The 18,403-nt window shown below is 30.6% G+C and overlaps 1 protein-coding gene across 8 annotated transcripts in view; it reads left to right on the top strand.

The window, feature by feature from the left end:
- LOC126865054 (protein spaetzle 4-like) overlaps positions 1 to 18,403 on the top strand; it is a 38,822-nt gene that overhangs the window by 9,715 nt on the left and 10,704 nt on the right. For 5 of the 8 annotated variants that reach the window (XM_050617126.1, XM_050617129.1, XM_050617128.1 and 2 more), the window contains 4 exons: positions 968 to 1,271; positions 2,645 to 2,872; positions 3,988 to 4,182; positions 5,497 to 6,352. In XM_050617126.1, coding sequence (XP_050473083.1) covers positions 968 to 1,271; positions 2,645 to 2,872; positions 3,988 to 4,182; positions 5,497 to 5,681 — 912 coding nt within the window. In that variant the 3' untranslated portion in view covers positions 5,682 to 6,352. Of the gene's footprint in view, positions 1 to 967; positions 1,272 to 2,644; positions 2,873 to 3,987; positions 4,183 to 5,496; positions 6,353 to 10,510; positions 11,486 to 12,813; positions 12,990 to 15,036; positions 15,193 to 15,389; positions 16,164 to 18,105; positions 18,229 to 18,403 lie in introns of those variants that run through there. The other 3 variants (XM_050617125.1, XM_050617133.1, XM_050617130.1) reach the window with 2 other exon arrangements.

Here is an 18,403-nt window from a genome sequence, read left to right as displayed (position 1 = left end):
AAAAAGACAGTAAATATAGGTACAAAACAAATAGGAAATAAAATTAAATAAATGATACATCATTGAATTATCATTTTGTTAACATATACATATACGTTTCTATATACGTTTTGCATAAATCTTTTCTACTTCTTTATACAATTACATTATCAAACAGCAATAGTGCGTTCATAGCAATTTTAATACAATAAATTAAAAGCCTAATCTCCGCAGTCAGACGAATAAACATGAATTATTTGTAAAGTTACAAATAGTATTCATAACTTTATGCACTAATTTCGTACGTCCAACAGTTGTGTAAATAATAATCATGTACACATGTTTTTACAAACTAATAAGTTAAGTAGTACATAACAATAATATATTGATAGACAAGTAACAAGATACTGACTATAGGTATGTATGTATATTCTATAAAAAATATTTTACGAAAGTACTGGAGAATAGGTACAGAATAGTATTTTAATCTAGCTGTGTAAGATGTTATCTCTATGTATAATTGAAATCTAAAATTCTTATTTCTAACAAAATCTATTTAATAGTAGGCATATAGGCAGAGAAACAGGGTTGGTTTTTGTTTAAGTATATATCTTTCTGCAAACATTTTTATATGCATAATATATTTAAAATGAAACTTTCCGATTCTGATCGAGTTTACGAGAATATTTTATTATTCATGATTATCAAATATAATTCATTGATTATGGTTGCTAGTAATTATTAAACTATGAATGTTTATGTAAGTTCTATTTTTATATACATAATTATAAAAATGTAATTTATACAAATATTTATTGCACACAATAAATACATATTATAATCAGTACTTTACTACTTTTCGTATAATAATTGCATAAACATCTGCTTGCTTAAATATAGCCATAATACATCCTTTATTGTTCACTGTCTTCTTATTACATAGAGATAACAATGATTAACGTTCACGGTCAAGTTTAATTTGTAATAGATTACAAGTATAACAAAGGACAATGACATCACGGCATCTTCCGCAGAGAGCAATGAAAACAGGATACTGAAAGAAGTCAAAAGATTAAAAATTGAAAACGTAACTGATGTCAAAAACGACGGTGCTAATTCTAAATTATTGAAAGAACCATTGGAACAAAATACGAGCAATTTTGAGCAGAATTTATCAGAAAATGTGAATAGCGAAGATAGCAAACGAGAGAAGAAGTCGATTTTGAGAAAAATAACACAGCATATGGATCTTGATCTTTTAAAGGATAGTCGTTATGTCGCCGTCATCCTAGGTAATACTACTTAAAAAATTATTTGATAAATGTGGCCTTTTATCATTTATTAATTATTTTACAAGCTCATTCTATGCAATATGTAATAAGATAACATAAAAATTAAAAAAATAATTATTTCTTCCTCTTAAAGATTTCTTGTAGGTTTCCATATTTCGTGAAGCTATCTTTCTAATACGAAACATATGAAATATTATATTTTCAGCTCTCAATGAATAATATATTTTAATAATTTTTTAATGTATAATAACATTTAAGATATGAAATTTTCATCTTTTACTACATTGTGAAAGAGTTATATATCATTAAAGTTAATTTTTTCTTAAAGTTTTGATATTTTCTACAAATTTATATTATTCTCGATTATACAGAATTCGGACAAAATATTAGCGTAGCTCTAAGAGGATGAATTTATATAAAAATTGACCCGAAAATATAGAGTAGTATCTTTTCGCACAAAGCTTTATTTTTTAATAAATCAATGTTGAAGATTGATCAAGTACGCGTATGCTTAGGTACGTACTTATACATCATCTCAAAAATTTTTAAATAAATAACTAGTTTTAAATATAATTTATTACAAAATAAATTTTATTTCATATTTTTTTAATTTATTTCATTTTTATCTCCATCATTTTACTTTTATTTTTCTATGAATGGGACCTTCGTTGTAACTGAGTCGATAATCTCAGACTACAAAAAGGTTTAATTCGGTCCTGATCTCACTTATGTCTACGTTTAACAGACATCATCGCAATTCTCCTGACTCATTGCAATACATAGTAAGAGATAAAAGACCGAACAAAAATTTTTATTCAAGAATTTTTTATTCTTATTCCACAGTCCTTTCTATTTTCTTACTTTTCTTTTTATAAATATTTGTCCAGTTCTTATAATAGGAAGATGACAATTCATTATCGATTGTTTTACGCAGTCACAACGATAGAATGACAAAGACTCGGAGTCTGAATTGGGAACGATAACAAGTTATAAGACTGTTGATGTTTATAAATGTAAACGTAACTAGCACAAGTCTAGAGCATATTCAAATGTAAGCATATTCGATAAATCTTTAGCATTAATCTAATGAGAAATATGGTTGTCGTTCCGTCATTTATATTTTTAATTACACCGATTCGGAAACATCCTGTACACGCGTATTGTACAAATCTTCAAAATCGATTTTCTTGAAAAATAAAAGCAACAGAATTTTATCTTAATCTGCTCGTTTATCTTCGCTGATTTATCTTCTCTGCACGTAAGAACATAATCTAGTCGATTGACCACGTTATGCGGGACTCTTTGTATATAAAGAATATAAAATATACATGCATAATAAATTCTCCACCATTATCGCATTTTATTTACGACAGGTATGGGAGTGTCTTTAGTCGCTGAAACAAACTTCAACATTATGATTCCTTTCGTCCTAACCGAACTTTCTGGTCTTGAAAGGGACTCGATCGCAACCATAATGTCTATCCAAGCTGTGTCAGATATTACCGGACGTCTTTGCATTCCACTCCTTGCGCACAAAGCTGGTTGGACATCCAGGAACCTTTACGTGTTGTCTTTAATAGGATCCACCATTGGAAGGACCAGTACGTAAAGCAACGTAAAATATTCGAAAATGAGAAATCGACCCCTTCATGGCAACGAATATACGATCTGCTGGGTGGGTTGATTTCAGGTTTCTGATAATCTGCATAGAACCAATAGAAGTTACGAATATTGGTTTTACCAAAGCATTTATGAACGAATTATTTTATTTTTCTGTTGATAAGATTTTGATAATATTTTATTGATGTTTTCATTGATGTTAATATTTTATATATGTTTCTTCTTGTACTATATATAAAAATTTTATTTCATAAATCTCTATGACATTAGAACTTACATCTTGTTGGTCAGTTCATACGGAACGTGTCTTAACTTTTTTCGCAAAACATTGTCAGCTTATTCTATGAGTAAAAATATAATAAGTAACAAATATCATATAAACATAAGTGCTTTAGTAAAACGTGACCAAATGACAATGAATGGATTTTTCATTTAGATATGATGGTTAAATGAGCATTACCCACAATAGATATCATTCTATAAAATTCATTTTCTTATTTCGTCCTATGTCAATAAATAAATCGCTTATTCTTATCAGTTTAATATGCCCATTTTGTTAAGCTCTTATATAAAAGTCTGCTAATTTCAGTAAGTAACTTTCCTTTTTATCTTGGTGCTGTTATATTGTTTTATCTTCTTTTTATCTTTCTTTTACTTTTTTCTATTTAATCTAGTTTCAGACGATCTATAATACATACGTACGTATGTTCATCAATACATTTTTTCTTACTTTATATATAAAACATATTTACCAGGTTTGATCGTAAAAAACTGCGTCAGCATAAATATAACAAAAAGATAAAGCAGAATAAAATATTTATGACTGCCAACATACGAATAAAATTCAATATTTGCAAAGAATAGATATTAATTTACAACAAATATTAATATTAATTTAAGGCAAATTTATAAGTTAAAATAGATAAATAATAATCGTATAAATATACAAAATATTTACATATACCAATCTGTATATGTAGACACATAAATAAGTAAGACAAATAAATAAATAGTACATTACTAAAATTTTATTAATTGTACAATTAGCAAATAACATTTTATAAAAGAAATTCAGAACTAATAACGTTAATTTCAGTATTATCAACGTGGGGCAGTACGTACATTGTGGTAATCGGCGTTGCATTAATTATTGGAATCGCTAAAGGAACGAAAGCTGTCTTCCAAACGCTAATAATTCCTGACTATGTATCTCTTGACAGACTTCCAGCTGCATATGGGATGCAAATGGTTTGCAATGGTATATTATCTATTGCCATAGGCCCATTAATAGGTAAAGAACTATGTTCAATTTCCTTATTTTATATTTATTTTTTAATACTTTTTTATTGTTCACAATCGCATCAACTAGTACAATACGCTGTTAGCGACTTTGTCCATTCCTACCTTTATTGATTAATTTACCTTTCACAGATTCACTTTTTTGTCTGATTAAAAATTATAATTGCTACTATTGCCTGGTAATTTTTTATGCATATCTCTGCTCTTTAGAAACTTGTTTTGTTATTTTATTACTATTTCAATTATTACTTTTCGTTATCATCAGAGATCTTTCTTTTCTGCAATACGCGACTACCATATAAATAAACAAATTGTAGCTTCATTCATAATGAAAGTAAACGAAACTTACGAAATTAATTTTAATTTTAGACAGAAAATAAACGGAATAAAACTGGCAAATAAGTTTACACCGAATCTTGTCTCACCTGATTTCATTCTTCTTGTGCTTTTCTTTCGCATTTTCTCATTTTGACCCACATTTTATGCCTCACCTCGATTCGCTTAGCGCGTTTTCAGTGTGTAAATCTCAATGTGCTAAATACTTTTGCTTTGCTGTGTGTATAAAAATATAAAACAGATTATTAAATTTTTACATCTTAAATATATAGAGTACACTCCTTATTGGCTATCCTTCGTACGATGGAAAGTTCAGAAATGCTTCACACACGAATAAAAATATAAATAAATATATCAAAGAGTAACATATGAATACTTATACAACTCGGCTACACAAAATGCTTGACTTCCAATTTCAATCAACTATTATCCCCATACATTTTCCATACGATATAAATGTGTAGTCTGACAAATGTTTTCGTAAATACAAAAGGCAACTCATATTTTTCAACTAAACGATATTATGTGCACCTTTTTTCTCATTTTCGCGTATTGCATGTAACTAATAGTGATTGAAAATATTTAGATTTTCATAGCTCTATGCTCCTGTATATGAAACGCAAACTATATATATATTTATAATCATCGAATGATTATCAAAAATAAAATGTACCATCTTTGCAATACATTATACGAGACACTACACAATTACTTTCATTATAAAATATTAATACATTTTTTATTAAAAATTATGTGAAATACAAAGCAAAATACATCGTGTAATACAGTTTATTATATTATTACATTTTTAAAGCTAGATACAGTATGTGACCGATGGAATGGATAGAATTTATTGAATAGAATACATATGTACAAATATTAGTATCATACTGCATCTAGAATACTTATTAATGCAACTAGAAAAATAAGTTTCTGAATTATTATTAATTTTTTTGTTTTAATATTTAAGGTTTAGTACATGATCAAATGATGAGCTACGTAGGCGCACTCCATTTCACATCAATTTTAAGTTTATCTTGTGTTGTTTTATGGTACATGGGAGGACTTTGGACATTTAATAAAAGCATTAAAAAACATAGCGCAAAAGAAGAAATGTCTCAAACACAAGAAAATTTGCCTGAATGTAATGCATAATCATTTGTTATATACAATTGAATCGATTATAAACAGAATTTCAATCGGGAGAAAAAGTTTAACAAAATTTAACAGAAGAAATATTTAGTATAGTATTAATAAAATAAAATGGTTAAGTATCTTCCACGAATATGATGTAAAATTTAGGCTTCGTGATTTCGAAGCATAATATGGAACATTGGAATCGGAATAATATTGCAAGGTTTAGAAAGAGAATATTATTAGTATTAAATATTTATGTTCAATGACGTGCTATTTAATATTAAGTTATTAAATCAAGCTATCTACGACTGATTCTTATATAATGTTAAAGACTCCTCGAGTGATGAAAAACTTAAATTATTTAATAGAGTATATGTGTAAAATATAGTTTTATGGTATATTACAGTTTTGTAATAAAGCCATATAAGAGACAAATTGATTAACTCTGTTAGAATTTCTCGTTTAATTTCTGAAAAATTGGACGTTACCCATCTGATAAAATCTAGTACTAAAATTGAAGATCTTTGGGAAAACGATGTTTATCACTTTGTCTTTTGAGTGGCTGAATTAATAATATCACATAATGTTGTCATAAAATAGTTATTTTATTTTGCTATCAAATTTTATGCTGTACGGAGCTACGTAAAAACTCAAAAGAAGAAAAAAATAAACAGTACAATGTTTGCAAATACGCTATATTTCTTAAACTTCTTATTTTATTCTCCTTTACAATTTCAAGACTACGAAAAGATTATAGAAGTTCTACATTTTATCACTGTATAAGACATCACTTTTTTATTTACTAATTTAATTAGAATCTGATTTCACAAGAATAATAAACATAAAAAATTAAACTTAGAATTTTTAAAGGAATAAGAAGAACGTTCCCTTTACTATTATTGAATGTTTAAGTATAAGTATAGGATACAGAAAAAACTATGTTAATCGCGATTTAATTACTATTTTAAAAGATTTTTTCTGTATTACATAAATCTTCTATTAAAAAAGATAATCCGATAGTAAGCATGTAATTTTAATTAATCAATTGCAACCACATTATTATTAATTTGTGATTACTATTTGAAATATTTACACCGAATTTAAAAATAAAATAAAGTGATGGAATAGGAGAACTGTACTTTAAAGCCATACGCGCGATTTACTGAATTATGTTTAGTCAGAAAATATTTATTTTTATTATCTGTAATCTGTGATATTTTTGTTGCATTAGAAAATCTCTAATTTTTTCATATATTAAAAATAACTTTCCTAAATTAATGATTTTAAATCATAGCAATTCCGTTTTTTAAAAACAACAATTACAAATTATAATTAAAATTTTGCTAAATTATGTTTATCCTCAACATCTAAATTCCTGTTTCGAAATGATACAAACCAATATCGAAATGTTTCATTTCAACGCTTATTATAATTTATTTACGCGAGAAAAAGCAAAGAAGAAATGTAAGGAAAGACCGAAAGGATCTTAAGGTGATTCTTTTATTTTGTTTATATACAAGAAAGCTATAACGAAATAAATATTATGTTGATAATTATCATTGTGGTTTACAAATTTAGACATAAAATTTTTGTGCTATTTTAAACGTTAGCACTTAAAGAAAGAAGGTGATTGACAAATATATTTTTTATCCATTTATTTAAAGAAGCTTTATGTAATTATATAAATAATATATCATGATAATTATTATTATCATCGGCTAGATTTATACATAACAATAAATTTGCGAACTAGTATATGTAACATTCTTACTTTGATATCTCTACTTGATATTGTTCGTAATGATTCGTACGATTATTTAACAATAAATACTTTAAATTATAAATTAAAATTATATCAATAAAAACTGATATGACATCAAAGGTAAACCTGTGTTGTTTCGGAATTTATGATTTTCGATATTGAGTTTTCCACGATTACAGTTATTTTATTAGCGCGCGTTTCTGCCGACTTCATGTAATACCGCTAATGAGACTTCATAGCGTTATCAGAAATCGTAACGTAATCAGAAATCGCTGAAGTCCGTGCGTGCTCGTATGTGTACGCGACGAGTAGCTTTCTTTTCTACTGCTAGGTGAAGATGCAAGAACCAGTATCTGCGTTCACTAGCGGCCGCGGCAAACTGGTATTTTGCCAACTAGTAATCGGGCGAAACGATGCTCCAATAATCCAATGCTATCCACCTAACGGAATAGTACAGTATAATACTATTACCTTAAGGCTATCGAAGGCATTAAAGATGCATCTTTTAACAGTAAAAAGTAGGAACGTGAGCAAGTAAGCAAGTGAACACACGTAAAACATTTATGCTGGAGTTGCATGGCATCCGTGGAAAATCTATGAGTACATACTGTTCATGATTTTTTGCTTAACAAATTGCTACAAATTACATATTATTTTGTATACTCAGTTATCATGCTGTTGACAAACATGAGTTTAATCTTGAAGGAATAATTTTAGAGTTATACTTCATAGTTTTTCAGGGAATCCTGTATGCTATATAATATAACTATATAACTTTAATTTTTTTTATAATCGCCGAGTATAGTTGTGGAAAATATAGAAGTAAAAAATGTCCCATTTTAACACTATTTTATCACGATTACTATATATTATACCACGCTGTTTGTAAGACTTACTTATTTTTCTTACTATTGCAAATAAATATTTATATCTATGATTTATTATGAATATAAAAATATAACGAATACATTTATTTATTTATTACAAAGATGTTTGTTTGTCAAATTAGTCATTTTAGTAAGTTATATTAATAAACAGTATTTAAGAACTTATTAAATTTATATGACTTTTCCATACGATTAAATCCACACACAGTAAAATACTATAGAAGAACCACTAAATTATACAAAATTGTCTAAATTGTATGGTAACTTAGAATCGCAGTTTTTCATTTTTTTTTTGCGTTGTTCTGAGTTTAAATAAAAATAAGTAATGCAAAAAAAGAAATAGAAATCTACTCGTTATATTAATGTAAAACATAAGAGTTTACTAAAAGAATGCTGCTAATATCAGTTACAACTGCTTATGTTGTGTATGTTTCTTGAAATCGAATACAAGTTATCGAGTGGATTATCGTGACACATACATACATACATATATATATGCGGTAACGAAAGCGTTGCATCTTTAGTTGCGTCTTTGAATGGTCGGTGCCTCCGCATCACACAAAAGCAAAAAAATGCAGTGAAAGAGATTTCAAGTGACAGTGGTTACGAGGTCAGTGGAACACGCAGAAAGTTTCGTTGGAAGCGTTAAACGGCATTTACGACCATACTCCGCAGATTTTTTTTCCTTGTAAATAAACAAAGTGAACAAGGAATAACCACGAAATGACAGAAATTTCAAACAGAACTTTTTTACAGATGCAGCAATTGTGCAGCATTATCTTTTATACTTTTTCATTATACATGTTAGTACTTTGTTTTATTGTTAGAGAATAGTATATTTTACATGTAAAAATTAAATAAGATTTCTATCAATTTCAAATAAACTCTGATATAATGTTACTTCAATTTCATATAACAAAATAAGATATAACAAATAAGACTGAAGCGTTAAGTTTAATAAGCATTAATTATTTAATTATTATCAATAAATAACATTGGTATAAAGGGAGCTATCCATTTCTCTGTAAGTAATCATGGACTGGATCAGTATAAACAAACAAAAATGTAAATATTCAAATTATTTATCATTGTGAATATACAATTAACTATCTAATGTACCAATCAATATAAACGAGCTGGAGTAATAATCGTTATTAATTAAAGGTGAAGAAAATATAATTAGTATACTGCAATAAAATCAATTATCAGTAAAGTTGATCTATGTAGTACTTATAGATTCTTTTAGAAAGCTGTTAACTGTTTTCATAACAAACGTTAATTGTCAATTTTGCCAAACAAACGAGCATCGTAATGTTTTATGTGAGAAACGAATTAGCAAGATTTTAACCAAGCTCTAACATGCTCAATATGATAAGTAGGTTAAAATAAGTAAATACCTAGTTGTCTATACGATCTTTTTTAAAAAATACATATGTATGTTAGGAATATTTACGATACTATTTTATTTCCTTGATAGCTACTTTTCGTCTTTCACGTATTGAGCAAACATAATTTGTTGGATTCTTTTCCACTCTATTACATTTATTTCGCATCTACATATCGACAAAAGACGAATCCGTGAATTTTACGAACTGACTAATACCGAGCTCTACTTTAATTACGTGCATTTCCCCTATACGAATGTTACACATAGTTGTATGTACAGTTGAAATGAATCTCACGTAAGGTTTGAAATACCTAATAAAGGAAGAAACAATTGTCATGGGGGAAAAGGCGTTTAGAAATAGAAAAAATGTCTGGAATCTCAAATTAGAAATTCGAAAAGAGAAGAGACGTGAGGTCAGAGAGGGACGCACGATAGCACGATCCATTAACCTTCCTCAAACAACTGATCGCGAGCCAAAAGATAATGCTAAAGAGAAAGGATATAGTGACATGTCCGAAATCCCACGCACACGGTGGCCCAGAGCGAAAGAAAGAAAAAGCTAGTAGTACCACAGATTCGCAAAAACGATTAAGTAGCCGATATTGCGCCAGATTTCACCAGTTTCGAACAATATATATAGCTATTTCTGATGATCGCCTAGAACAATATTCCTCGATGTGAAGCGAACAATCCACGAGAGAGCAATTTTTAATATCTGTGGATCAATTAGAAAATTATGTTTCATTCGTGACCTGCATCAGTGACAGAAAGTTAAAAGATCATCATTGTTTTATACGCTAACAGGCGCTTCATTCAATACAACATCTTTATATGCTATTAGTTTTCTAACTACCCAAAGGATGCGCTACTATTAATTAAATAAAATAAACATTTTGTCACAATTCTATTAGGACCATATAACAATTTGGGACATAAACGACCTTTTGTATTCTCCAAATTTATATTTATTGAAAGCAGTCAAATTAAAAACGATTTAACCCTACGCCCCTTTCTTTCTTCTTTACTTGACCTATCAACATTATACGCCGATACTTTTGTAGAATTTGGTTGACTGTTATATTATGGGTGGGATGAAAGCCTTTGAGGTATTGCGGTGGTGCATAATTAAGAACGATCGGGAAGAAGCACTGCGCTAAGGCTAAAGGCACGAGATACGCGCTATTAGCTACCTTTCTCCTAATTGACCGAGCAAGAAGAGGTCTGTTGCGCCAGCGCCTAGGAGGGCCCTTGCTACGTCACTGCGGGGCCCCGTGACACACATCAATGGGCCGAAATGTAACGGTACCCTCCGCGGTGACCTACTCACCGGGTGACGCGCGCTCTCTCTTCCCCGTTCCTTCCTCCTTCCTTCTCGTGTCTTCTCTCTTCCTTGCACCCTTTCTCTGTTCGCCTCTATCTCGGTTGCTTCTCGGTCAAGCGAGCGTCGAACGCGAGCGGTTCGCTGTTCTCTGCTTCCCTGCTGCTCTGTACTTTTACCGAGCGAACCCGAACCCCTGGCATTGCACGCGACGCCGGCTGATTACACGGTCAGTAATGAAAGCGTCCTCCTCGCGCGCGGAGGTGCTGTCATGTAGCCGCGAACCACCGTACCGCCTGTCCCTGTCCTTTTTTACGCCGGCAAACGTCCTGTCAGTGAAAACGGTTTACGTCTGCAGACTAGTAGCGTGATCGCCGATTAATACTCTTGGACCTCGCTCGCCGGTCCAAAGCTTCGAATTAACATCAAACGCGAGTTATGAATGTGATTGTGCATCTCGTCCTCCAGGTGAGCGTTACTATATGTTTCACGTTTTAAACTCCTCTGTTCGTCGCAAGGTTTTACTAAGTCCAGTAATAAGTATACAGATCCCGCGTGTTTATTCCTTTATTTGTAAACGTATGTTACGGTAAGCTTATACCCTTAAGCTATGTAAACGTGTATTATCGATGTCCAGTACGCTTTCCTATAAGTAAAAGCTTTCTTTTAAAGAGCTTGGGGAAGCTTATATAACTTCATTTGAACATTCATAACATAGAAATTATAATAATAGGTTGGAAACATGTATTATCACCGCAAATCTGTGAAGTGAAATGCGTAAGATATATTGTCATGATTAGAGCATTCTAAGTATTCTTTATACAAATTGTCGTAAGGGAAAAAGAACACTGATACTGTAGTCGGAATGATCAAATTTACATTAATTGTATATGTTACTAACAGATTTTTCAGAACGTGACACGATATTTTTGTATCTTATTACTCTTGGGAAGGGGGTGATTGCCTCTCTGGATCGGATTATCTTGAATACAAATATGTATCTTGTAGGTTTTCTTAAATCAATATATCTTTTGTAATTGTTATAGATAATTTATAATTGTGTTTCAAAAGTACCTATTGAATGAAAGAATAATTTCGCGACTGATATATATCATGAATGTATAAAGAAATATGAAAGAAGATGTAAAATAACTATTCGGAGAATCATATCAATTTTAACATTTTTCTATTTTATCAAAGAAATAAGAAGGTCAACATTATCAAAATATTTCAGACCTGTAAATGAATAGAAGATACAACACTTAAAAAATAATAAAGGATAGATTTAAAATTATCCTTATGGTAATTTTTTCCTACATATCAAAATATTACTTAGAATGTTATAAAATGTATTCAACTGGATTTCTGCTGTAGATAAACTTTCAGAGCAAAAATTTATGTAAAGAAATTATCGTACCTAGTTGCCTTTATCCAAATGATTATCGGAGAATAAGTTCTATTATATTTACTATTATATTTACTCTTTACTCTGCATAAAAATATATATTATGATGCATTCTACATCTTATCCTTCCTTCTCAAAATAGAAAGTTTCAAACACATACTTAAGGTACACCCGGTAATATTCGAAGCATGTATAAAAGTTCACAGAAGAAACATAGTCTATGACGTAGTTCGAGATCGAGGAAGTAGTTAGATTAATCGATTAAGGAATAAACAGATATAAAATTACTAAAACCTGTTCCTTTTAAATACATTAAATTGCGTTTAAGAATTTAGAAGAAAGCGAGGCAGCATACGTAAGTGTATCTAACATTAATTCGATCTTTGCGTAGGTGATCACATATCAGCTTGTAAGATGTCAAGGAGGTGGACCAAGCACCTTTGGATATGACGCATCCTCGGCTTGCAGTAAACCATATTCTAGAGCTGGCCGCGCAAGATTGGTAAATCTTCCTTGTGATTTTCAACAGCAAAACTGGTGTACAGTAGCTGGTAGCTCTTATCCCTGGTAAGCCAATAAAATCATTTGTCCAATGAAATGCTTAAATAAACCGATATTAGCTTTTAAATAGTTCTTTGTGCAATATTACCGGCTTACTGACAAATATACAGAACTGAAGATTTCCAATTCAGATGTAACTTTCAGACGTATATTATATTTAATATATTTCATGTATTAATTATAATACACTTAACGTGTGATACTAAATGTATTTTATTTTAGACATCGAAGTGATGTTATGTACTTCATATATTGAACAAAGAATTGTATTTATATTATCATGATTTGTGGAAGAGGATAAAGGATCTTAAAGAAGAAAATCATGAATCATGATATTCATCGTTTTGAACTAATTAACCTTGTTCTGACACAAGTTTTCGTATCGATAAAAGTAGCTAAGATATTAAACAATCTGAGATAAACGAAACACATAAAATTCAATTTCGAGGATCTGCAATAATGTCTAGAAATTAAATAATCAAACACCAAGAATTTTAGTGTACTAATTAATTGGATCACAAACTGATAATATCAAGAAACGAATATCAATAAAAAGTTACGCTGAATTCATTGACAGTAGAAAGTTAATTGACAATACGGCCAGAGACATATTCTGGGAGTTTCACTATTCAAAGGTATCATTGCTGATCTGAATTTTAAGCAGGACATTGAAGCTTCAATTATTAAAATCCTACGTGACTAAACTGTGAGAGTATTGAGGAAACGACGTACTTTTACTCTCGACAATGCGTACACAAACTTGACATGCTATAATTTCGATGGTACAAAAGGCTCCAAGCGATGACAACTGCGTAAAATAATATTCATTTCATTTCACATTTCATTCCTGATTTAATAAATTTGTTATATATGTTCAACCTCATTGACACAAATAGTTAATATTGTCTGTTGTAACTATGTGCATCGTTTAACTGAATTTTAGTTCAACTGAACAGATTTATTAAACGATAATAAATTGTTCGTAAATTTAAACTAAAGAAATTAGAAAAATTAAAAATTAAATTTAAGATTAAAAGAATAAAGAATTTTGTTTGGTAAAAAGCAGTGGAAATACATCAGGTGTTTCAAATATAAATAAAGAAATTTAAATAGAACTTCTTTAAATAATAAATGATTTAAAGAAGATAGAGATACTTAGGTTTCCAGTTTAGCAACTTTCACTGAATATACACATGTATATGTACCTCAAGGTTTAGACGTTTTTATAACTAAATATACATATTTATATCTATAATAGAACTAAATATTGATAAAATACTTATAAGAAAATAAAAGTTTGCGTTGCGCTTGTGCATTGTTTGTTTAACATGTTAGGTTTAAAGACGTTAAAGAATACATATTGAGCTATAGTTCAATTATGCATACTTTGTATGAATATAGTCGAAAATTGAAAATACATTTACGAAGATAGACCCACGAAAATACATCAACATATTTTGAAATAAATATTTAGACTCTTAACTGAATTATTTGAAAATATTTGATAATTACAGAATTTTTTCTTTAAAGAAACCATCATATGTATATAGATAAAAGAAAAGAAAATTTGTGTTCTATTCTATAAAGCCAATAAAGAAACTATTTTTATAATGTCATTCCTCTATTTAAGAATGTTCCCAAAATATTTTGTAACTTTTAGTAAATACTTTAAATTAATAATATATTAAATTAACAATAATAATAATATTTTTTAAATATTTTATTATCTATTAATCTTAAATCACACGTGCAGTAATACATATGTACATACATGTTAGAAATTTAAGAATACTATACGTTTCATATATTACTCGACGTGAAAGTAAAAAATATTGCTTAAATATTATTGAAGAATAACACTTAGATCGAATATTTTAGTAGCAAGAGAATCGAAATTTTAGTATGAGTTTAGATTACAAAATCCGTATCCGTATGAATTATAATATACCTTAAATTTATCAAACATCAAGATGGTAGAAATTCTTCTAAAAGTTATCACCGAAATCAATATATTAGAACGAACTATCTGAAGATATTTATTATATAATTTTAGGCATGCGGTTCGTCGTTTCGTGCAAGAAAACAAAGGATTAATGAGGCGCATGTATGGCGATGAAAGGCATATCAATGTATTAAGAGCCGAATTCGAGAGAAATGACATCGAGTTAAACTACGACGATTATTATCAGCATCTTGCTGACGATCATAGGTAAGTTTTTGAAATAAAATAAGTAGTGGTAATAAATATTATGTAATTAGGTACAACAGTATTTAATAAAGTAGACGAATGACCACTCAATTTTGTCCCTGACTGTGTATTCCAGACTTAATACATTTTAACGAATTTCTTTCTTAGTACATTGTTTTCTTATACAATGCGTAACCTATTCACGAACAATATTTTAGAAAATATCAGTACATGCACGACTACGAGTACTTCGAGTCCGAAGACGATTTGAAATTAAACGGCAATGAGTTCGAGGGACGAAGCTTTACGAGCAGATCCTTCAATGACAATGCCGCGAAACGGGTAAACAAATTTCCAAAATTAAGCGAATACACGAGGCCCCATTTCCGACCAACCGAGAAGACTACTACTTCAACTTCGACAACGACCACTAGCACAACCACAGCATCGACGACTACCGCCTCTTTTACCAAGGAAAAGACATCATCGACGATAACGTCAACTGCTTCGCCTACCCGTGAAACAACCACTCAATCCACGCCTTCGATAACGAGTTTAATAGTAAATAGGACAAATGAAGAAAAAGGAAACTCCGCGGACGAAGCGACGACAAGCTCTTACGCCGTGAAAGAGCAAAATTTCAGCATCAACGAAATTCTCGAGCAGATAGACAGAGTCGACGAGGTGGTGGGAGAAGCTGGCGAAGTCGTAGAGATCTCTGAATCCAGCCTCGATGAAACGTCGACGGTAAATTTGTCGGACACCACCGAATTTCCGGATGAAGTCGATGGCAGCGAAAGTCTATTTGCGACGCCGAAAGGAACAACTGTTCAGGACGAGACGTTGAGTTCGATCGACGAACAAGAGTTCAGGCCACGACCGGAATATCGACCTGCCATTAAACCGGAAGCTTCTACTATGGGAGGACAGTTGTATCAGGATGCCGCCGCGAAAGATCAACAGGAACAACCGGTTTTGAAGCTTCGAGGAGTGTAAGTGTCTCTCGGTTTGTTTGCATTAGTTGTGAATTTATCGAAGGTGTTTCACTCTTGTTCAACACACTCTTAATACTTCCTTAACACTTGCCTATGATTAAAACAATAGAACGACATAAGCTAAAAACGCGAAATTATTTTTTAAGATGATAGAAGAGAACGACAAAATAGACAGGAAAAGGAGGAACGGTAGATCAATGAATAAATTTCTTTTAGGTAAGAACACGGTATTCGAGAACTATTTGTCACGTGCATCGTAGCCTTATTCTACACCTCGCATCGGTAAAAATCTGTAAAAGAAAGTAGACGCAAAATTGGCCTTGAGCTAGAAATTCAAAGTGAAATTTTTTGTTGCGTCGTATTCTACTCATGACGAGGACGAAAAGTCTCAAAGGAAGCGTAGGTCGCAACTTCTTAACCGTTCTCCTGGAAAAAACTATTAAAGTTCCATTAATTTCCCAGCTTGCTTTAACTGTAACGTGTTTAGATGCTGGGAAAATATCATCTATTTTCGTACGTAGTTACCCTAGATCTACCATTACATATTCCGTATCTTCATTTCTTTCTTTTTCTTCTTTTCTTCCTCGCTATATAAGCAGCTATTTAAGCGGATTCACAATTTTATATTCCGGTCGTGTTTCTTCCTAAGACTACGCATCAATTTTAAACGACGAAAACATTGGCGAATCAGTCGATGATGGTGCTCTATCTCACACTGGTGAAATGAAATGTTTGGGTCGTCACGGGCAGTATGCAAATCTGCTGCTTGCTTATGGCCTCCTCGTTCACCAGTTTTGACCAATGGATTTCTTCCTTTGGGTACGAAATTACGTAAAATTGCGTGAAAGAAATTGTTCATCGTTTGAATGAATGGGTTATATACGTTGAACAATTGAAATATTGGCTCGAATATCGCTATCATCATCTAAAGTCAATGCACGATCGTGGAGAGAAACTTGATCGGAATGTAGAAATGCGAGTTTGAGACTACTTAAATAGCGAGAAGGAAAGGAAGAAAAAAGAAAGGAAGATATTGGACACATAATGATAGATCTAGATTAGATACTATTTTCCCAGCATCTAACTACAAAATGTAAACACATTATAACTAAAGCGAGCTGGGAAACTAATGCCACTTTAACATTTTTTTTCTAGGAGAAAGGTTGAGTACAAGAGAATGATTGAGTACCATGGTTCCTTTGAGACCTTTGATCCTCACGATGTGTAGAATACGGTACAACCAAAAATTCAACCTTGAATTTCAAGGTCAAGATCAATTTTATGGCTACTTTCTTTTACAGATTTTCACCGATGTAGAGCTATAGAATAAGGCTATGATGCTCTTGACAAATAATTTCTAAACGCCCTATATATATTGATATGATCATTTATGTATTAGTTTATGTGATTAAGAAGTTATACTTATTAAAATCGAATTTTGTTACATCTTTATTTGCATTGCTATGAGTACAGTTATATTCAATACATTTCATATCGTAGCATACTTATGTAGGTCATACCTACATCGAAGTAAGAGTCTTCTGCATAATGTATACCTAATCGATATTGTTTTAAAATGCATATAAAATATTTCTTATCTATTTATGGTAATATTTCTTTACTTATTTATAATTAATATGTAACAGTAAATTTATATTTTATTTTAAGAAATCACTAGGACGATTAAGGTTTCTTTCCTCAAACAGTAAAATCTCATTAATGATATTCATACTTTGTAAGAGATTTTATTAAAAAAAAAAAAATAAGAATAGAGAAATAAGTGTAGAGAAGTGAAATTAAAAAATGCGCTGTACAATTTCACAATTGTAGTCTGTTACGATTTACCTCTTGAACTTCGCGTATATAAGTGTATATGTAACAGATATAATCTAATCTGACAGTTATAATTTATCTTCTACATATACTAAAAATATTTCAGAAATGCTTGTCCTGTAAAAGAGGAAGTGGTTGCGCCATTTTGGGCGAATAATACCAGGGGCGAGGTATTGGCACTTTTGAATCTTTATCCGTTCGAGCAATACGTTCACTGGGAAAAATGCACGTGAGTATTATAATATCTTAACTGCTCTATCACTTCAAATTGTACATTCTAATTCATGCTTTTGTAAAATATTTGAAATATTTGTTAGTATAAGATAACACTAATTAAATACTTGTTGATATTATAGTATTACACATTACATCAACAATATTATACAATATCAACACTGTAACAC

This window comes from Bombus huntii, chromosome 4, assembly GCF_024542735.1.
Source record: "Bombus huntii isolate Logan2020A chromosome 4, iyBomHunt1.1, whole genome shotgun sequence".
NCBI lineage: Eukaryota > Metazoa > Arthropoda > Insecta > Hymenoptera > Apidae > Bombus > Bombus huntii.
The sequence above is the reverse complement of the archived record's forward strand: the minus strand, read 5'-3'. Positions and strand labels throughout refer to the sequence as shown.